The sequence below is a fragment of the Channa argus genome, chromosome 3 (genome assembly GCF_033026475.1).
Source record: "Channa argus isolate prfri chromosome 3, Channa argus male v1.0, whole genome shotgun sequence".
NCBI classification, from domain to species: Eukaryota; Metazoa; Chordata; class Actinopteri; order Anabantiformes; family Channidae; genus Channa; species Channa argus.
Window position 1 is genome coordinate 1,558,647 of NC_090199.1, and position 21,132 is coordinate 1,579,778.

The 21,132-nt window shown below is 39.5% G+C and overlaps 1 protein-coding gene and 1 pseudogene across 5 annotated transcripts in view; both read right to left on the bottom strand.

Moving 5' to 3' along the window:
• The window catches only part of LOC137124441 (NACHT, LRR and PYD domains-containing protein 12-like), a 102,434-nt gene that overhangs the window by 40,197 nt on the left and 41,105 nt on the right, over positions 1-21,132 (bottom strand). For all 5 annotated transcript variants that reach the window (XM_067499439.1, XM_067499438.1, XM_067499440.1 and 2 more), the window contains exons 12-15: positions 19,539-19,712; positions 18,446-18,619; positions 2,044-2,217; positions 951-1,124 (exon numbers count right to left, since the gene is read on the bottom strand). In XM_067499439.1, coding sequence (XP_067355540.1) covers positions 951-1,124; positions 2,044-2,217; positions 18,446-18,619; positions 19,539-19,712 — 696 coding nt within the window. The remainder of the gene's footprint in view (positions 1-950; positions 1,125-2,043; positions 2,218-18,445; positions 18,620-19,538; positions 19,713-21,132) is intronic.
• LOC137123768 (uncharacterized) lies at positions 4,723-7,803 on the bottom strand (annotated as a pseudogene).

The window sequence follows — 21,132 nt, forward strand, 5'->3', positions numbered from 1 at the left end:
TCACTGCTGAATCTTGCAGGTCCCAGTTTTCACTCAGGTCCAGTTCTCTCAGATGGGAGGGGTTGGACTTCAGAGCTGAGACCAGAGAATCACAGCTGATCTTTGACAAACTGCAGTGACTCAATCTGCATAAAGAATCAAAGATGTGTATCAAATCATTAGTAACAATCAGATTTGTCCTAATCAATGGTGTTACAGTGACTTTGTCCTTGTGTTATTGTGGATCATCAGAATGTCAGACTTCTACAGACATCATCCAAATGTCAGCACAACATTCATACACCTATTCATGTCAGCACTGATTCAGAACATGCTGCTCACCTCACTCACCTCTGGAATTATCAGACAAACATCAAATCACATCTGACAGACTAAAAACGTCCTACAATACTTTGACTCATCAGTGAAATGAATCAAACTTTAAAGAAGCAGAACTGATCCAGTAAACAGGTCTTGCTTGGTCCTGGTCTCTGTCCTGCACATCAGCAAAACTAAAACTCTTTTTATCACAAATTACAGATGATTTCATGAAAACTTTGCTAAATGTTCAGCACAAATGTCAAATCAAGACAATCGACTCAAAAAGGAAAACCCTGAATGGACTTTGGGACTTGGAGCCATTCTGGTGTTTGCTGGACTTTTGATAAAGACTTTAGGATCAGTTTTGGTTCAATATGTGAAGATGATAGTTTGAAAATGTGTCTGTTGTCCTTGTTTGGTTTCAGTGTTTTCTGGTCATTCAGTGCAGCTACAGGCTGAATGTTAAGTCTGATTGTTTAAACCTGTTTCCTTTGTGAAGGTCGACTAAATGAACCAAACTGACTTCTATCACAATCTGAAATCTCAGGACAGAGACCTGGCTGGTCCCCCTAAAGAAAAACCACATCACACAGTCAAAAGTTGATCATGAAATACATAAAATTTCCAACAGTATCAGTCAGTGAACTGACCTCAGAGTCTCCAGTCTACAGTGTGGACTCTCCAGAAAACCACACAGCAGCTTCACTCCTGAATCCTGCAGCTTGCTGTAGCTCAGGTCCAGGTCTCTCAGATGGGAGAGTTTGGACTTCAGAGCTGAGACCAGAGAATCACAGCTGATCTCTGACAAACTGCAGTTCCTCAATCTGAATAAAGAATCAAAGATGTGGATCAAATCATTAGTAACAATCAGATTTGTCCTAATCAATGGTGTTAGAGGGACTTTGTCCTTGTGTTATTGTGGATCATCAGAATGTCAGACTTCTACAGACATCATCCAAATGTCAGCACAACATTCATACACCTATTCATGTCAGCACTGATTCAGAACATGCTGCTCACCTCACTCACCTCTGGAATTAGTCTAAAATCAGACGTCCTGGATTCAAAGACTGAATCTTGTTTCTTTAATTCATCTTCTGTTTCTCTAAATCTGAACAATCCTGTTTAATCTGATGTCAAATGTCAAATATTTGTCTCAAATTCCAAACTGACCATTATTGATGAAATAACTAATGTCAGTGAGCTCTGCTTCCTCCTGGATCAGATGTTGACTGATCAAAGTCAGATGGATGTTCTCTTCTCTGATCCTAAATGGAACCTAGTACCTTTCTGTACAAACATGTCTGCAGTGTCACATTTCTGCTCCTGGTTACTGGTTGTGTCTCTACACAAAGTGACATCATTGTGTGACAGGAAGCATCATGCACAGGTTCAAGTGTCACCTGCTGATGGAGACAAATCAGACGCCACTAAAGACACTTCAAACATCTGGAAACATCATTTCCTCTCTGTCTCTGTGCTGCTGTTGCTGAGATTTACACTGTGTGTTTCATATAAAAGATTTCACTGCTGAAAATGGAATCAACTTCTCAAACTTCTTTTCATTTGCTTTAGACACTTTACAGTGTCACACATGAAAATAAAAAAAATAAACTTTTCTTTAATTTATTCAGTTTTCTTAATTCTTTCAGTTTTCTTACAAGCATGAGTCTATTTTCCTTGTAAAAAAATTTAACCAACGAGAAGAAAAACTGGTGTTGAGAGTTGTTGAGAAACACTGACCTCAGAGTCTCCAGTCTACAGTGTGGACTCTCCAGAAAACCACACAGCAGCTTCACTGCTGAATCCTGCAGCTTGTTGTAACTCAGGTCCAGTTCTCTCAGATGGGAGGGGTTGGACTTCAGAGCTGAGACCAGAGAATCACAGCTGATCTCTGACAAACTGCAGTTCCTCAATCTGAATAAAGAATCAAAGATGTGGATCAAATCATTAGTAACAATCAGATTTGTCCTAATCAATGGTGTTAGAGGGACTTTGTCCTTGTGTTATTGTGGATCATCAGAATGTCAGACTTCTACAGACATCATCCAAATGTCAGCACAACATTCATACACCTATTCATGTCAGCACTGATTCAGAACATGCTGCTCACCTCACTCACCTCTGGAATAGTCTAACATCAGATGTGTTAGATTCAAAGACTAAATCTTGTTTCTTTAATTCATCTTCTGTTTCTCTTCTGTTGAATCTGATGTCAAATGTCAAATATTTGACTCAAATTCCAAACTGACCATTATTGATGATATAACTAATGTCAGTGAGATCTGCTTCCTCCTGGATCAGATGTTGACTGATCAAAGTCAGATGGATGTTCTCTTCTCTGATCCTAAATGGAACCTAGTACCTTTCTGTACAAACATGTCTGCAGTGTCACATTTCTGCTCCTGGTTACTGGTTGTGTCTCTACACAAAGTGACATCATTGTGTGACAGGAAGCATCATGCACAGGTTCAAGTGTCACCTGCTGATGGAGACAAATCAGACACCACTAAAGATACTTCAAACATCTGGAAACATCATTTCCTCTCTGTCTCTGTGCTGCTGTTGCTGAGATTTACACTGTGTGTTTCATATAACAGACTTTACTGCTGAAAATGGAATCAAATTCTTGGTTTTGAGAGTTGTGTATTATAGATGTACAGGAAAAAACACTGACCTGACAGTCTCCAGTCTACAGTGTGGACTCTCCAGTCCAGCAGAGAGCATTTCAACTTTTGAATGCTGCAGGATATTCCTACTCAGATCCAGTTCTCTCAGATGGGAGGGGTTGGACTTTAGAGCTGAGGCTACAACTTCACAGTGAGTCTCTGAGAGTCCACAGCCAGAAAGTCTGTGATGAGAAATAAACTAAATTATGAAATCTGAAATGTTTATTGTTAAAAAGGTCATGTGTGATTTTATTTTCTTAACATATCTCACATCAGACTGAGCAGATAGAAAAGAGGAAATATGAGGAGAAGCTTTAAAAACTATCAGGGAACATTGGGAATTAAAAAGAGACGACTCCCTTTTTAGAAATCAAACTAACGTCTAACAGAGAAAAACATGTGGACACATGTTCATTGTTGGGAACCTTTAACTGAATGAGGATGATGAGGTGGATGTTGGATTCATTCTACATGAGGGAGGATGTCGTCCCCTCACATCCTCTCTCAGCTTAAACAATGATTATAGATGTTGTAGAAAAGGTGAAAATGGACCCAACAGTTGTTACTGTGAAACAGGTCAGAAACTGTTGAAGGTCTGTTGGTTCCACCAGATCCCAGATATTAGAATCAAAGTGTGTCTGTATAGAAAAAGATTCTAGAAACATGTCGCAGACACTTTATCCACTGGAAACAAATGACCATCAGCTGTGAAACATGTTGACTGTTAAAACCTTTTCAGCACAAACTTTAAAAAGCAAAAGTTCTTCTGTTGGATTTGGATTAAACCTCCATCAAGCAAAGAAAGACTGAAGATGCTGATGTTCACAAAAATAGATTTGATCAAAGTGCTGAAAAAAGCTGTAGTCTCTGTTTTTCTATTCTATATGTGTGTGTAAAGTGTTTGTCTTTAACACTGAGGCTTCAGCTTCAACAGGTTGTGGTGGAATTTTATGGATCACAGGTCATTGATTGTGTCAGATGTCCTTTAGGACATGTATCAGTACATGAGGACATGAGATTTCCAGTTCTGTCTCCTGGCAGAGACTCAGGGTTCACAGTGAGGTGACTTGTTGTCTCTGCTCACTCTGAGTCTTCTGTGTGTGTTTGGGAAAACTAGTCACTAGTCTAAACTGTCTCCACTGTCCTTCTTAGTTGAGGACATGTGACACTAGAATTTCTCACTGGTACTGAATTGTCTTTAGCAGGATTTGACATGTCACTGTGTGTTGACATCAGACTCTCTGGACAGAAAATAAAGAATTCAATAAGACATCTTGACATTAAACTTACTGAGCCTTTCTGCAGTTCCTCACAGCTGGGATCAGTCTCCGTCGTCCCTCCTCTGATGTGTTGTACTTCATCAGGTCAAACTCATCCAGACCCTCCTCTGACATCTGCAGCATGTAGGCCAGAGCTGAACAGTGGATCTCAGAGAGTTTCTTCTTTGATCTGTTGTCTGACTTCAGGAACTCTTGGATCTCCTGATGTACTGAGTGGTCCTTCATCTCCATCAGACAGTGGAAGATGTTGATGCTTCTGTCAGGAGACATTTTATCACTGTTCTTCTTCTTCAGGTTGTTGATGACTGTCTGGATGATTTCTGGACTGTTTTCTGTCTGACCCAGTAGACCTCCTAAGAGTCTCTGGTTGGACTCCAGACAGAGGCCATGAAGGAAGCGGACAAACAGGTCCAGGTGACCATTTTTACTTTGCAGAGATTTCTCCATGACTCCACTCAGGATGTCATCCAGAGTTAGTATTTTCCCAAAGAAACTGTCCAGTAACTGTCTCTCCCAGTTGGTGTAATATTGGAAGAAGTAAACTGCAGCCAGAAACTCCTGGATGCTCAGATGAACAAAGCAGTAGACTGTTTTCTGGAAGATCACACTCTCTCTTTTGAAGATCTCTGTACAAACTCCTGAGTACACCAAGGCCTCTGTGACATCAAGACCACACTGCTCCAGGTCTTCTTGGTAGAACATGATGTTTCCTTTCTCCAGATGTTCAAACGCCAGCCTCCCCAGCTTCAGAAGAACTTTCCTGTCAGCCTCCGTCAGCTCCTGTGGACTGGTCTCATGTCCCCGATCATACTTGTTCTTCTTCCTCTTGGTCTGAACCAGCAGGAAGTGTGAGTACATGTCAGTAAGGGTCTTGGGCAGCTCTCCTCTCTGCTCTGTAGTCAACATGTGCTCCAGAACTGTAGCAGTGATCCAGCAGAAGACTGGGATGTGACACATGATGTGGAGGCTCCTGGATGTCTTGATGTGAGAGATGATTCTGCTGGACAGCTCTTCATCACTGAACCTCCTCCTGAAGTACTCGTCCTTCTGGGCGTCAGTGAAGCCTCGTACTTCTGTTACCCTGTCGACACACGTAGGAGGGATCTGATTGGCTGCTGCAGGTCTGGAAGTTATCCAGACCAGAGCCGAGGGAAGCAGATTCCCCTTGATGAGGTTTGTCAGCAGCACGTCGACTGATGACTTCTGTGTGACATCGAACACAACCTCACTGTTGTTGAAATCCAGTGAACGTCTGCTTTCATCCAGGCCGTCAAAGATGAACAAAAGTTTACAGACAGCCAGCTGCTCTGCTGTGACCTTCTGTAATGTTGGATGGAAAACATGGAGCAGCGTGAGAAGACTGTACTGCTCATCTTTGATCAAGTTCAGCTCCCTGAACGAAAGCACAACCAGCACACTGACATCTTGGTTTTCCAAGTCCTCTGCCCAGTCCAGACTGAACTTCTGCACCGAGAAGGTTTTTCCAACACCAGCGACGCCGTTGGTCAGAACCACTCTGATGTGTCTCTGTTGGTCAGGTAAGGCTTTAAAGATGTCGTGGACCTTGATTGGAGTGTCATGGAGGGTCTTCATCTTGGAAGCTGTCTCAAGCTGCATCACCTCATGTTGGGTATTAACCTCTTCACTCTGTCCCTCTGTGATGTAGAGCTCAGTGTAGATCCTGTTGAGGAGGGTTCCACTTCCTGTTTCATCACTTCCTTCAGTCACACATTCACATCTCCTCCTCAGACTGATCTTATGTTCATCTAAAACCTCCTGCAGACCAACATCTGCTGACAGAAGAACAACAAACAATGAGAGACCAAACAAAAAGACCCACTGGTTCTTTTTATGTCTCACACAAAAACAATTCAGTGCTGTAGAACATGTGATAATGATGAAAATACACAAAACAACTGAGAGTAAAAAAGTGAGTCTTGTTTTCAGAACTGAAGACATCAGCAGACAGATGTTCAGTCTTACTTTGGACAGAGCTGCTCTGACTGACTGTCTGCAGTCCAGCTCTGGATCTTTCTTCACACTGGGGACAGGAGGAGTCTCCTGATGAACCAGACTGGTCCCAGTATGAGCTGATGCACTGTCTGCAGAACCAGTGTCCACAGCTGGTGGAGACTGGATCCTTCAGGACGTCCTGACACAAAGCACAGCAGGATAGCTGCTCCTCTATAGAAGCATGAGTCCTCTTCTTCTCTCTGTGAAAACATTTGTTTAGAAGTAAAGTAATTTGCTGGTTGTGGATGAAAAAGCTCCAGATGTGTCCAACACTGTGTAGAATCTCAGATGGTCACAGAAACAGTAAAAGTGCAGCTACTTTTCTGTTTGAGGTCAGCATCAGTCTGGAATCCAAAGGATGTTTCTCCTGCTTCAGAAACACTAATAAACTGCTTTTCCTGTCTGACTGTCTTATAAACCTTTAGTGATCTGACTGTAGTTTGTTATTAATTCAAACTCAACACTTCCTGCAGCTCCTTCACAGTAAAAGCCTTCAATTAAAGAGAGCTGATTGTGTCCTTTACTGTTTTACAGTCACTGTGAGCAGCTCAGCTTGGGTTAGTTAGGTCTGAACTGAGCTTAGAAGTGGTCTACAAACTGTGGTAGACCAGTCTCAGACACACAGCAGGTAACAGTGGGGTCACAGGTTCAAGTCCAGAAGGTTCCTATTCTGTTTTATGTCTCTGTCTATCAAATGAAGTAATAAATATAAAGAAAATATTCTAAAAAAAAGATTAAATCATTTAAATCTATTTTTTGTCCACAGAGAACTTTTCCCTGAGAACTGTCCACAGATGTCTGTTCTTGACCTTTAGGAAGATTATATGATGGAGAGGATCTAAACTCAAAGGTTCACTTACTAATGAGTCACAGTTTTCAGATTGTAAACAGTGATTTCACCATCCGGACAAAGATGTGAAGATTTTGTTGAAGTGTAAATTGTGACATGAAGGTTCTCAGGTGTTTTACTAAAAAAAACACCATCAGTAGTTTGTGGATATAAAACCCAGACTAAGATCCATCTTAGTCTAAACCAGTATCTGCACTAATAGTTCTGTATCCTGAATATAAATCTTTGAACAGAACATTTTGTCCTCAATGAATCATCTTCATCAGGTCAGTTTACAGTAGAAAGTGTCTCTTACTTTGTGTCTGAGGGTCCAGGTTCAGGACTGAAGCCCGGAGGATGAACTTTGGACCAGTCACTCTTCATAGACAGACAGCTGGACACTGGAGACTCTGCTCTCTGTCTGTGGTTCTGAGCTCTGCAAACACCAACAAGTTTTTCTTCAGATCACATCAATCACTGATAAATTCTCTGATCAAAGTCATTTCTGTTGCTCTAAACACAAACTGCTGCTTCTGCAGATCATCAGGAGGTTTCACAGTTTGGAGCAGTTCTCTTACTTTGTGTCTGAGGGTCCAGGTTCAGGGCTGAAGTCTGGAGGACGATAATCTTTGGACCGGTCCCTCTTCACAGACAGACAGCTGGATCCTGCAGACTCTGCTCTGTTCTCCTCTTCCTCCACACAAACACTCATCTTCTAAACCTCAGTCAGACTGAGAGATAAACCAGTGAGACTGAGCTGAGAAAAGGAATCAGGACAAACACGTCTGTTCACTTCAGTCCCACCCTGAGACAGACTGAGACACAAGGAAGTAACGCAAACAAACACACATTAGCTCAGTGGAATAAAACCAGGCAGAGTTAGTTCAGCTTTAATCTTATTATTCACACAATCAGGATTTGCTTTTCACACATGAATCAAACTGCCGGCTTCATAAAACAGACAACAGGAAGTAACACACACAGTTTGATTCTCCTCCTTTTCTCTCAGTGTCATTGTTTGGACACAAGTAGACAGTGTGTGACGTGTCCTCTACAGTCCACAGGGACAAAAGTGACTCAGAGACTTTGACAGTAAAATGAGAATAATGTTGGATTAACACTCACCCTGCCTCAGTCTTCACTTCTCCTCCTCCTGCTCTGTCCACTCTAACTGGAGTCTGAACTAACTCAACACTTTCAGTTCCAGTGGCTCCTCCCCCTCCATTAACAGGAAGTCAGGTGACTTTACCCGTTTGTAGGAGTCACATCTTAGTGTGGATGCAGCAGTGCCACCTGCTGTTCAAAGCTTCTAACTAGCAGCTGGTTTTAAATCATATCTCAGACATGTTTCATGTTGACTGCATGTGGCCTGTTGTTGCTCTCTGACAGTCTTATAGCAGATGTACACTCATCTTCCTGCAGCTACGTTCAGCTTTTTCTCAGTCTTCTCTCCGTAGCCCATAATGACAAAGTGAAAACAGAATTTTAGAAATGTTTGCAAATGAATTAAAAAGGAAAAACTTAAATATCACATGTGCATAAGTATTTAGACCCTTTGCAACAACACTCGAAATTTAGCTCAGGTTCCTTCCATTTCTCTTGATTGTTACGGAGATGTTTCTACACCTTCACTGAGTCCACCTGTGGTAAATTAAAATGATTGGACATGATTTGGAAAAGCACACACCTCTCTATAAAAGGCCTCACAGCTCACTATGCAGACTGATGCACAATCAGAACAGAAGCCATGAGGTCACAGGAACTGCAGAGCTCAGAAACAGGATTATTGCAAGCCACAGATCTGAGGAAGACTACGAAACAAATTCTGCCTCACTGCAGGTTTCCAAGAATACAGTGGTCTCCATAATCGTCAACTGGAAGACATTTGGCACAAGCAGGACTCTTCCAAGAGCTGGTCACCCATGTGATTTTCTTGTTAGGTAGAAAGAAATGAGCAAAGTCAACAACCTTTTTAGATGTTTACAGGCCACTTGTCCTACTCATCTTTATTAAATTATCCTTTTTCTTCCTCACTCCTCCTTCTTCATTCCACTGCTGTTATGCTGCCACCTACTGGTCTCCTTTATATCACTCCCTATGACTACACCCACTTTCCTACACAGTGTAACATTTATACAAAACTAAAGACTATTCTACTTCCACAGCAACAGATTTGAAGATCAAAATAGATCTTTTCAACTACTGTGTAACCTAAACAACTTGAAATAGTATCTAATTATTATGAAAACTAGTAAGATTACAACAGATTTGTTTCAACTCAAGCTTACTGTTTACACTTGTTCCATGAGGCTCTCAGGTAGTTTTTCTTTTTTCTCACAGAAGGTATATCAGCTTTAGAGGATCCTAGCACTGGCTCAGGAGGATGCAGGTCCAGTCACCTTCCTGACTTGTTTTTTAGACTCCGTCTCCTGAACATCTTTCTCAAAGTTCTCTTCAACAAACTTTTCCTGTTCCTCCTGATCACCATCCTCTGTCTTTACCATAAATGCCCTGGGACCCACTTCCTTAGGAACAATTGCCTTGAATTCCTAGGAACAGGGATCCTCCATTCTCACATCATGATGTCCCTGTAGAGGTTCAAGTCTCCAGGCTGTTTGGTCATAGTTCATTTTCTGGTTCAGTTTGAGTTGTTTCAGTTTTCTTATCAGATCTTTGTTTATGTGATTTCTTGGATTGTGTAGTAGTGTAGTACGCAGCTTGCGATTCATAAGTAGCTCTGCTGGGGATTTCCCACACTCCTCCTATAGCCTGTGGATATCATGGGCTACAGGTAGTGTGTTGAAACCCATGCTGCTTGGCAAAGTCACTGAATTCACAGCAGCTGTACAGAGGACCATTATCAATCACCACACATTGTGAGATTCCATGTCTGGCAAACATGTCTTTGATGTGTCTGATGACACAACTTGCAAAAGAGCTCTGCCATCTCTTTCTAGTTGGAGTAGTAATCTATTACTAGGAGACAGTCTTTACCATTCAGGTGAAACAGATCTGTGCCCACTTTTTGCCAAAGTTTTCTTGCAGTGTCGTTGATCAGCATTGGATCCTTTGTTTGTTTGTTGTGGTGCTTGAGACGTGTTACATTTGCCAATCATTTTCTCAATGTCCATGTTAATACTGGGACAAAAAATAGATTCTCTAGTTCTCCTCTTACATTTCTCAATGCCCATGGATTGTGGGATGACACCAGGACTTTGGTCACACTCAGTTCTGTTTGCACTGAATAATTCTGTGGACAGCTTCCAGTGGACAATCTTCACAGCTTCCCTGTGAAGATTTTCCATCACTTTCAGTAGTGCTGCGTCTTTTGCTGTTTCATGACTTATGTGCTGTAGGAAAACATCAGACACCGGAAGTGTAGCAGTTACTAGGTTTGTTAGGTTAAGTTCTTATACTTTTGCATTATGTGTCAATCACAGGAATCAAACCTGGAGTTAAGTTTCAGTTACTGATTCTGTGGTTAATGTTTATTAATCTGATCGTAGGGTAATTACTGCCATACTGAACATGTGGACACGCCAATAAAACCATGGTCATTTTTCTGGTGAAGCTTGCTGCTTGTTCTGCACAAGGCTCTTTGTTATTGTTCAATAACACCAGAGTTGGACGAATCTGTATCTGTTACCAACTTCAGCTCACTCACAAGGCTGAGGTTCAGTAAAGTAAAGTTTTAAATTAACTGATATCAGTCCGTTCAAATATGAGTATTGTTCACGATGGTTATATTTTTCTCAGCTTTTTCCCAGAGCTCATTTTGCCTCTGTGCTGGATGAGACACGATGAAACTGTTCCTCTGCTCCAGTGATGTCACCTAGGACATTATCATCAGACATCATTAATTGTCTCCACTCTACACTTTTAGTTTCTTAACAACTGATGTTTTAACAATTGTTCCAGCTGAACCCAAATGGATTGAAGAAGAAATTCACAGCAGACAGAGAAATAGATTCACTACAGAGCCATCACACCCTGAACACAACCTATTCCAGTTTCTCCCCTCAGACACTAAATTAAATAAAATCAAATAAATGTGATTCTCAAATTTTGATTCTAAGTGAATCAATCGCTCTTAATTCACTTAGGAAAAAAGTCTTTAGTGTCTCAGTCTTGGAGGATAACTGTACTTACAGAACAGCATTTTTTAAAACATCACTTGGTTTTTAACATTCAGCTAAATAAATTCTAACCACTGCAAATTAATTAGGATAAACTGAATTACAGATTTCTACAATACATATCCAGCTCAGCTATTAAATGTCAAAACAGCCACTCATACATTTTAAGAAGTTTTACATATGTTAAATGTGCTGTGACTAGTAAAGTCAAAGTTGTAGATATCTTAAAATATCATGTCCAGTAGTAATAATGTGATTGTGGATGCATTTATTTTGCAATATGAGGTGAAACCCTGTTTCGTTATCCATCATTTATCTTTTTGTATTTTACTGATGTACAGACACTCTACTGTGTTTGCTGCCAGACATCCATCAAGTGTTTTTATGGTGAGACACTGATTGTGGACAATGTGTTTGTCAAACATGGGACACTTTGAAATCTGAATTAGATTTTTTTGTGCTAAAGAACATTTTCTGTAGGAAAACAGTCACATTACTTCAGTCTCTCTAGGACAGAACTTCTGGTCTTCCCAGTCTGTCCTTCCATACAGCATCAGCATAGGTAACGTCTTCAGTGATTGTCCTCCTCCATCTCTCAGCAGTTGATTTACTCTCCACAACATCAGAGAGATCAGAGCCTACTTTTCTGAATATGTAACGCAATTCACTGTCCAGACACTGGTCATATCTCTACATGTCCTGATGACCAAAAATGCAGCAGCACGTCTCATTTGTGATCATCAGAAAGGACACACGTCCCACCACTTCATTATCATCATCGGCTGATAAATTAGCACTTCACAAGCAGATTGTGAGACTTTTAATCATTTGATCCGGTTTGTTTTATTCTGTGGATGCTGACATACTGAAGTCAACTAGCCTGCTAACTACCAACTAGCCCCGAATCTGCTTAGTGCCAGTTTGATTTCCTGAGACTTCCTCTTCCTTCTCTCAGTTTTACTTCCCAAAACTTTCAGCAGACTCTGAACAAGAAGAGAAAACACTGGGCTGAAAAGAGCTGAGCCTAACTGGATCTAACATTACCTGCCTTTGGGTGAGCTCGGCTTAGAGGGTCGATACAGGAACTGGATCACTTTCACAGCGTATAATCCATGAGAAAGCTCTGTTCTTATGGTTCCTGAGCTGTGTCATCTTCATCTTCTTCATCTTCTTCTTCTGGGGTTTCTAACGAACTGAAGTGTGTTTTGTTTTTTTCAGGGCAGCAGAAAATGAACCTTCATGTCGAGTCGAGCATCGATTCCAGGACGTGGCGTCATCAAATCATTTCTCCCAGTATAAACTGTGATGTCACTAGTCAGAGTATTAATTAAAGATTTCCACAGTCACATTCCAGCCAGCAGAAATTATATTTCAGGATGATTTCACTTGTCAAAGCTACATTTAAAATCTAAAACTCCTTCAAAAGTATAAATGGCCGTTTTAACATTTAATAGCAGAAATCTATTATTCACTCCTGCTCCAAAGGAACATTTCAAATATCCACGTTATTCTTCAAATAGCTAAAGCCAATCACTTCTGTTTTTCAATCTTAGATATTTACAACTTCATTTTAGAACAAACCAGAATTCATATTAGGAAAAGCTCCCAATTCAGATGTCTACAATGAATCAGTTACTATTGATGATGTTCAAATCTAATAAAAACAAAATTATAAAAACATTGCAGATATTCATATTATAATTTTGAATATCTAAAATACTTTGTGACTTGTAAAAGGCAGATTTCCACAGTTCCTATTATGAACAGTCAAAATGCAATTTCAGAACAATGCTACTGTCCACAGCACATGCTGTGAACATCTGTTGATGTTTTTATTTTGAGAAATAGAATTTCTGTGTCACACACTGAGAGTAACCTGGGGTTTAGTCAAGACCAAGGATACGTGACAGGAGGACGAACAATCCAGAGGTGGAAACAGTCCTACAGTTAATTATTTTATTCAAGTACATTTACTGTTATAAAACTGTACGTAAGCACAAGTAAAATCATTAATGTAAAAATGTCCTCAAGTAAAAGTACAAAGTGAGAGTAATTTGAATAAACACATTTCCCATGTAGGATCATTCAGATCACAAATTAAACATGAGGCTGTAAACGAGACCTTCTAAAGCCTCAGCAGACAGACTTTGTATCATGTCATTAGATACAAAGGATAACTGAGGAAAACTTGCCCACTAAAAACTTCCCATGGTGATGGTGGGACAGAGGAGGTGAGGTGATCATTTAAAGTCCTCTATGAGGTCTGTCTCCACAGTCTTGTCTCTGAGTCGTGTCTTCAATTAGCAGCCACATTCAGAAGAGTTCAGGTGTAAAATGATTTACTGTGCAGAAAAATGAAAAATGCAACAAATCACTGAGGCTGAATCCAGATCCAGTCTGAACTAGTCTGAGCTGTTCACGGCCTTTTAAACCCTTTTCTGGGCTCGTCCTAGACTTCCAGCCCCTTTTAAAAAACACCCTGTCTCATAAATATGACACCGTTAGTTATGAACTTTTCCTGATCCTATTATTTCCAAACGTTCATATTGAAGTTTATTCAATATCACATCAACATCAAATAATTGTAGCTGTTTCACTACATATTGTACTGTGTCACTGTAACTGTGTCACATCAATCTAAATACTGGGCAGCACCGGCTGTGATTGGATGATCCGGCACTTAGTCAAAAACCACCGTCTGTCACCGTCTAAGTGAACAAGTTTGTTAAATCGTGTTTCTCTCCACTTGTTTTCTCTCTCAGGCCGAGGCCGTGCACTTCTCATCCATCCCTCAGTCTCATACATGGATTTTAAACTATGATTCTCAACTATCACACACATTTAATACAAGTAGAACTTCTGTTCTAACAAATCAGTCACAAATCATCAATACATTATCCTTCATTCTACATGAGACCTGCACTAATCTTTAACAGATCAACACACATCATGCACATTTAATCAGTCAAGCTTAGTTAACTATGGTTTGAAACATCAACACGTCATATACATGCTTTTTTCTGATCTTTGTGTTAGATGATAAATTATTGTATAAGTTGATGTTGACAGACCCACTATGTTTGTTTTTCTTTCCCTTTATTCACCAAAAACACAACAACAACAAAACAGTACAATTCACATTATACAAAACATATCATAACAACAGTGTGAGATATGGTAAAAAGACAGGACATGTGATACCTGTGTACAGTGTATGTTTTTGCTTGTGAAGGTGCATCAGGGTTGGAGAAGTGAGGATGAGCAGAAAGTATATAATAAAAGAAACAACAGTTGTGATGGGGATGGGAAAGTACAGGGTAGGGGTTCACATACTAAGGATATAAACATGTTCTAAGCATATATATTGTATAATACGTATTAATGAGAAAACTGAAACACACACACACACACATATAAATATATATAGCAAAGAACTAAAATAATAATGTTCATAACAATATCAATAATAATAGTAATAATATTAATGATGATAATAAAAATAATTAGCCAATAGGATAAAAATAACTACCAATAATAAAAAGGATACAAAACATGTCATAGTTAAATAATAATAACTGTAATCTTAATCAATTACATCTGAATGACTGGTCTAATTTCCCAGGCGTTTTGTTTAAGTAAAAATGTTCCAGAAATGGTTCATAGCTTCATTGAAGTTCGCTCTATTGTTTTTGTATGTAGCTGATGTTTTCTGTGAGAAGATTTGTCCAGTAACTGATATGTCTTTAGCTTTTATATTTATATAATATTATATATTTATATTTTATATTTGTTTTGAGAAATTATTTTCGTCGTGATTGTTAAAGAGATGAGTACTGGGTTTTTATATTTAACTTGGAGATGATCAACTTCTGAGATGTTTCCAAGTAAACAGAGGGATGGAGATGTGGGGATTCTGCAGCTTAGGATGGTGGAGAGCGTCTATGTCACTGCTACCCAGAAAGAATTCACCGGGTTACAGGATCAAGTGTTGTAGAAGTAATCGTCTGTGCTACCTGAGGTGTATTGTGAGCAGGTTTTGTTTCTGATCCTTTTTCCATATTTTTCCATATTTCCATATTTCAACCAAAGTCTGGGTTGGGCCATATTAGAGTATGTTAACAAGGTGCTAGTGCTGATTTTGTATTTTATGAGCTTTGCACCAGGCTGTCAGAGGTGAGGAGATGGTTATTGTCTTAAAATAGTTCTTTTTTTTTTAATGATCCTGGCATAAAAGCGAGAACTGAAACTGAAATGGGTTTGCATTGATTCTGTTCTAGGTCTGAGTTGTTGTAATTATCCTTTTCTTCCAATTTATCGTGTAATTTGAGATTAGGGAAAATTCATTAAAAATATAAAATGTTTTCTTTAGTGAGCTGTAGGGATCCTATGAGTGTAGTAATATGTCATCTGCATAAAGACTAATTTTGTGATGTGTATTTGTGTCCTGGATTCCTTTAATTCTGACATTTTGTCGTATGGCTGCTCCTAGTGGTTCTATAAAGATATCAAATAAAGACGGAGACAGTGGGCATCCCTGTCTGGTTCCCTGCTGAAGTGTGAAACTCTCTGAGTTGACGCATTTGTGATTACAGTGGCTCCGAATGCAGAGTATAGTGATTTAACAAGGTGGATGAAACTCTCCAAAACCAAACTTGTGAAGGACGCTGAAAATAAATGTCCAGTTAACTTTATCAAATGCTTTTTCTGCGTTTAATTATGGTTCTAGTTTGTTTTTGTTGTGACAGGGTGATTAAGTTGAATAGTCTCTGGACATTCTCTGACGGGTTCCAGTTTTTTATTAATACGTTTGGTGGACTAACATTGGGACGACTGTCTCTATTGTAGTAGCTAGTGCTTTAGTGACGGGTGACTGGAAGGATGGGTTGGGTCTTTGTTGGTTTTAGTAGAAGGGTCATGATGGCTGTATCCATGTGTGTTGGTATTGTTGAGGTAGATTTTATTTCCGTGGTTACTTAAATAGTGGTGACAAGATCTGCCAGAAGTCTTTGTAGTAGTATGTACTATGTAGTTCATCAGTGGTGTTTGGTGCATCTAAGCTGTTCACATGTTCATTTCTTGGGCAGGTTATTTCATGGTTATTACAGGGAATCGACACCTGACACAGCGTCTTAGTTCAGGAGATCTTGTTATTTCCTAATGAATCTTGTTTGTACGTTTGTCTGTTTTACTCTGTAATAGAAGTAAAATACCTGAAAAACTACACTCAAGTAAACTATACAGGTAAAATTACAGTTTTTGAAACAATCCTCTGAAAGTAGAAACACAAAAAAATCTTCTTTTTTGCAGTAATGAAAGTGAATGGAATTTGTTACTTCCACCACCGAGGGAATCAAATCTATATATTAAGAACTGGATTGTCATAATATTCAAACTGTACATTTTAGTGTTGTCAAAAATACAAACGTATGGATACATATTGATTCTAAATATTTAAAAAATGTTAAATTTTATATTGATAAACTAATATCACATGCACACTCTGTATTGCTAAATCTAGTAACTTTCAAGACCAGTGTACTTTTGAGAAGAGATTAGCAAAATATCTTGACTTTTTGACCCGTGTGTGACCTGGTTATATTAATTTTCTCCAAATAAAAATAAGTGAAATAAAAATCTAAAACATTTAGACAAAAACTTTAAAGACAGAGAATCAGCAGAGCAGCAGCAGAGCAGATCCAGATCCACTGCTGATCCTCTGTCAGATCCAGAGGATCACACAGGGATGATGGTGGACATGACATTGTGTCTGACAGTGGAGCTGTTCTCAGAGCAGTTCTCTGCTTTACATACATGTACAGTCCTGATCCTTTAGAAAGATCATCACTTTCATTTTAGACTTGGCTTCCACCTGTAGAGAGAATGAGAGAGAAGAGAGGAGATCAGTGAGTTTTTGCAGAGACTCACTTCATCAGCATCAGTACAAAGAGCAGCAGGGACTTCAGTCCTGTTCAGAGCACAAGTGGAGCAGCTGTGTAGTGTAGTCAGCTTCCTTTCAGCTCATGTTAACGTATTGGAGTGAACACACTGAAGTGAAAGGACAGAGACACATGTGATGACTGGACTTCAGCTGAGCTTCTGGTCTGTACAAAGGAACTTGGAGCTTTACAGGAAAAACTGGATCTTTCTTTTGATACTAACTGGGTTTAGTACAATACTGCTGAAAGCAGCATGGACTGACTCCAACCCTCTACTGACCTCAGAGTCTCCAGTCTACAGTGTGGACTCTCCACAAGATCAGACAGAAGCTTCACTGCTGAATCTTGCAGGTCCCAGTTTTCACTCAGGTCCAGTTCTCTCAGATGGGAGGGGTTGGACTTCAGAGCTGAGACCAGAGAATCACAGCTGATCTTTGACAAACTGCAGTGACTCAATCTGCATAAAGAATCAAAGATGTGTATCAAATCATTAGTAACAATCAGATTTGTCCTAATCAATGGTGTTACAGTGACTTTGTCCTTGTGTTATTGTGGATCATCAGAATGTCAGACTTCTACAGACATCATCCAAATGTCAGCACAACATTCATACACCTATTCATGTCAGCACTGATTCAGAACATGCTGCTCACCTCACTCACCTCTGGAATTATCAGACAAACATCAAATCACATCTGACAGACTAAAAACGTCCTACAATACTTTGACTCATCAGTGAAATGAATCAAACTTTAAAGAAGCAGAACTGATCCAGTAAACAGGTCTTGCTTGGTCCTGGTCTCTGTCCTGCACATCAGCAAAACTAAAACTCTTTTTATCACAAATTACAGATGATTTCATGAAAACTTTGCTAAATGTTCAGCACAAATGTCAAATCAAGACAATCGACTCAAAAAGGAAAACCCTGAATGGACTTTGGGACTTGGAGCCATTCTGGTGTTTGCTGGACTTTTGATAAAGACTTTAGGATCAGTTTTGGTTCAATATGTGAAGATGATAGTTTGAAAATGTGTCTGTTGTCCTTGTTTGGTTTCAGTGTTTTCTGGTCATTCAGTGCAGCTACAGGCTGAATGTTAAGTCTGATTGTTTAAACCTGTTTCCTTTGTGAAGGTCGACTAAATGAACCAAACTGACTTCTATCACAATCTGAAATCTCAGGACAGAGACCTGGCTGGTCCCCCTAAAGAAAAACCACATCACACAGTCAAAAGTTGATCATGAAATACATAAAATTTCCAACAGTATCAGTCAGTGAACTGACCTCAGAGTCTCCAGTCTACAGTGTGGACTCTCCAGAAAACCACACAGCAGCTTCACTCCTGAATCCTGCAGCTTGCTGTAGCTCAGGTCCAGGTCTCTCAGATGGGAGAGTTTGGACTTCAGAGCTGAGACCAGAGAATCACAGCTGATCTCTGACAAACTGCAGTTCCTCAATCTGAATAAAGAATCAAAGATGTGGATCAAATCATTAGTAACAATCAGATTTGTCCTAATCAATGGTGTTAGAGGGACTTTGTCCTTGTGTTATTGTGGATCATCAGAATGTCAGACTTCTACAGACATCATCCAAATGTCAGCACAACATTCATACACCTATTCATGTCAGCACTGATTCAGAACATGCTGCTCACCTCACTCACCTCTGGAATTAGTCTAAAATCAGACGTCCTGGATTCAAAGACTGAATCTTGTTTCTTTAATTCATCTTCTGTTTCTCTAAATCTGAACAATCCTGTTTAATCTGATGTCAAATGTCAAATATTTGTCTCAAATTCCAAACTGACCATTATTGATGAAATAACTAATGTCAGTGAGCTCTGCTTCCTCCTGGATCAGATGTTGACTGATCAAAGTCAGATGGATGTTCTCTTCTCTGATCCTAAATGGAACCTAGTACCTTTCTGTACAAACATGTCTGCAGTGTCACATTTCTGCTCCTGGTTACTGGTTGTGTCTCTACACAAAGTGACATCATTGTGTGACAGGAAGCATCATGCACAGGTTCAAGTGTCACCTGCTGATGGAGACAAATCAGACGCCACTAAAGACACTTCAAACATCTGGAAACATCATTTCCTCTCTGTCTCTGTGCTGCTGTTGCTGAGATTTACACTGTGTGTTTCATATAAAAGATTTCACTGCTGAAAATGGAATCAACTTCTCAAACTTCTTTTCATTTGCTTTAGACACTTTACAGTGTCACACATGAAAATAAAAAAAATAAACTTTTCTTTAATTTATTCAGTTTTCTTAATTCTTTCAGTTTTCTTACAAGCATGAGTCTATTTTCCTTGTAAAAAAATTTAACCAACGAGAAGAAAAACTGGTGTTGAGAGTTGTTGAGAAACACTGACCTCAGAGTCTCCAGTCTACAGTGTGGACTCTCCAGAAAACCACACAGCAGCTTCACTGCTGAATCCTGCAGCTTGTTGTAACTCAGGTCCAGTTCTCTCAGATGGGAGGGGTTGGACTTCAGAGCTGAGACCAGAGAATCACAGCTGATCTCTGACAAACTGCAGTTCCTCAATCTGAATAAAGAATCAAAGATGTGGATCAAATCATTAGTAACAATCAGATTTGTCCTAATCAATGGTGTTAGAGGGACTTTGTCCTTGTGTTATTGTGGATCATCAGAATGTCAGACTTCTACAGACATCATCCAAATGTCAGCACAACATTCATACACCTATTCATGTCAGCACTGATTCAGAACATGCTGCTCACCTCACTCACCTCTGGAATTAGTATAAAATCAGACGAGTTGGATTCAAAGACTGAATCTTGTTACTTTAATTCATCTTCTGTTTCTCTAAATCTGAACAATTCTGTGTAATCTGATGTCAAATGTCAAATATTTGCCTAAAATTGCAAACTGACCATTATTGATGAAATAACCAATGACAGATTTAAAATTTGTGTTTCATATAAAAGACTTTACTGCTGAAAATGGAATAAACTTCTCAAACTTCTTTTCATTTGCTTTAGACACTTTATAGTGTCACATACAGTGAAGTTTCAGAACAAACTGTCCCATAATTCAGTTTTAATGCAGTTTCCTCCTTTCATTGTAGAGGTGGAGACATTTGAACTAACAATGCTGAGCACTTCAACCTGCTCCCAGTAAATGTTTGTGTGTCCAGGTGACTGTTATCTTCACTACAGCTGCTACACATCACCTCACTCTAAAACGTATATGTTGGTCATTTTTTCCTGATTTTTACCATGAACTAACCAGTCGGATTTTACAAGAAAACATTGGTATTAACAGTTGTGGATTTAAGATGTAGAAGAGAAAAACACTGACCTAAGAGTCTCCAATCTACATTGTGGACTCTCCAGTCCAGCAGAGAGCAGCTTCACTTCTGAATCCTGCAAGATGTTGTACCTTAGATCCAGTTCTCTCAGATGGGAGGGGTTCGACTTCAGAGCTGAGGCCACAACTTCACAGTGAGTCTCTGAGAGTCCACACTCAGAAAGTCTGTGATAAGAAACAAAGTTAAATATGATCAAATCTGAAATGTTCATTGTAAAAACTTGAATCCGATCCAAGCTGCAAGACTTTAGTCTGTTATTTTTCTTTGGAGGTGGTGGGTGATGAACCTTCAACTTGAGTAATCTGTGATGACCATTTTTTAATAACATTTGAATTTACAATAATGGACTATATAGCAGTTAGGGAAAAATTCCACTATAGCAGATGCTTAAGTGAAAAACCTGTCAACAAATTTAAAGAAATGATTCTTTCTTCATTTGCTTCACCATATGTTAATACAATGGAAAGTAGTCTCCTTAATGTTACTCCTGCACAAATAGATTATCTTGCTGACAATTCTGCAGCCTCACTACGTACAATACTCGATAGTGTTGCCCCTCTAAAAAAGAAGGCAGTAAACCAGCAGAGGTGATCTCTTCTTGATCCAGGTGTTTTAGCCAATTGCAGACCAATAT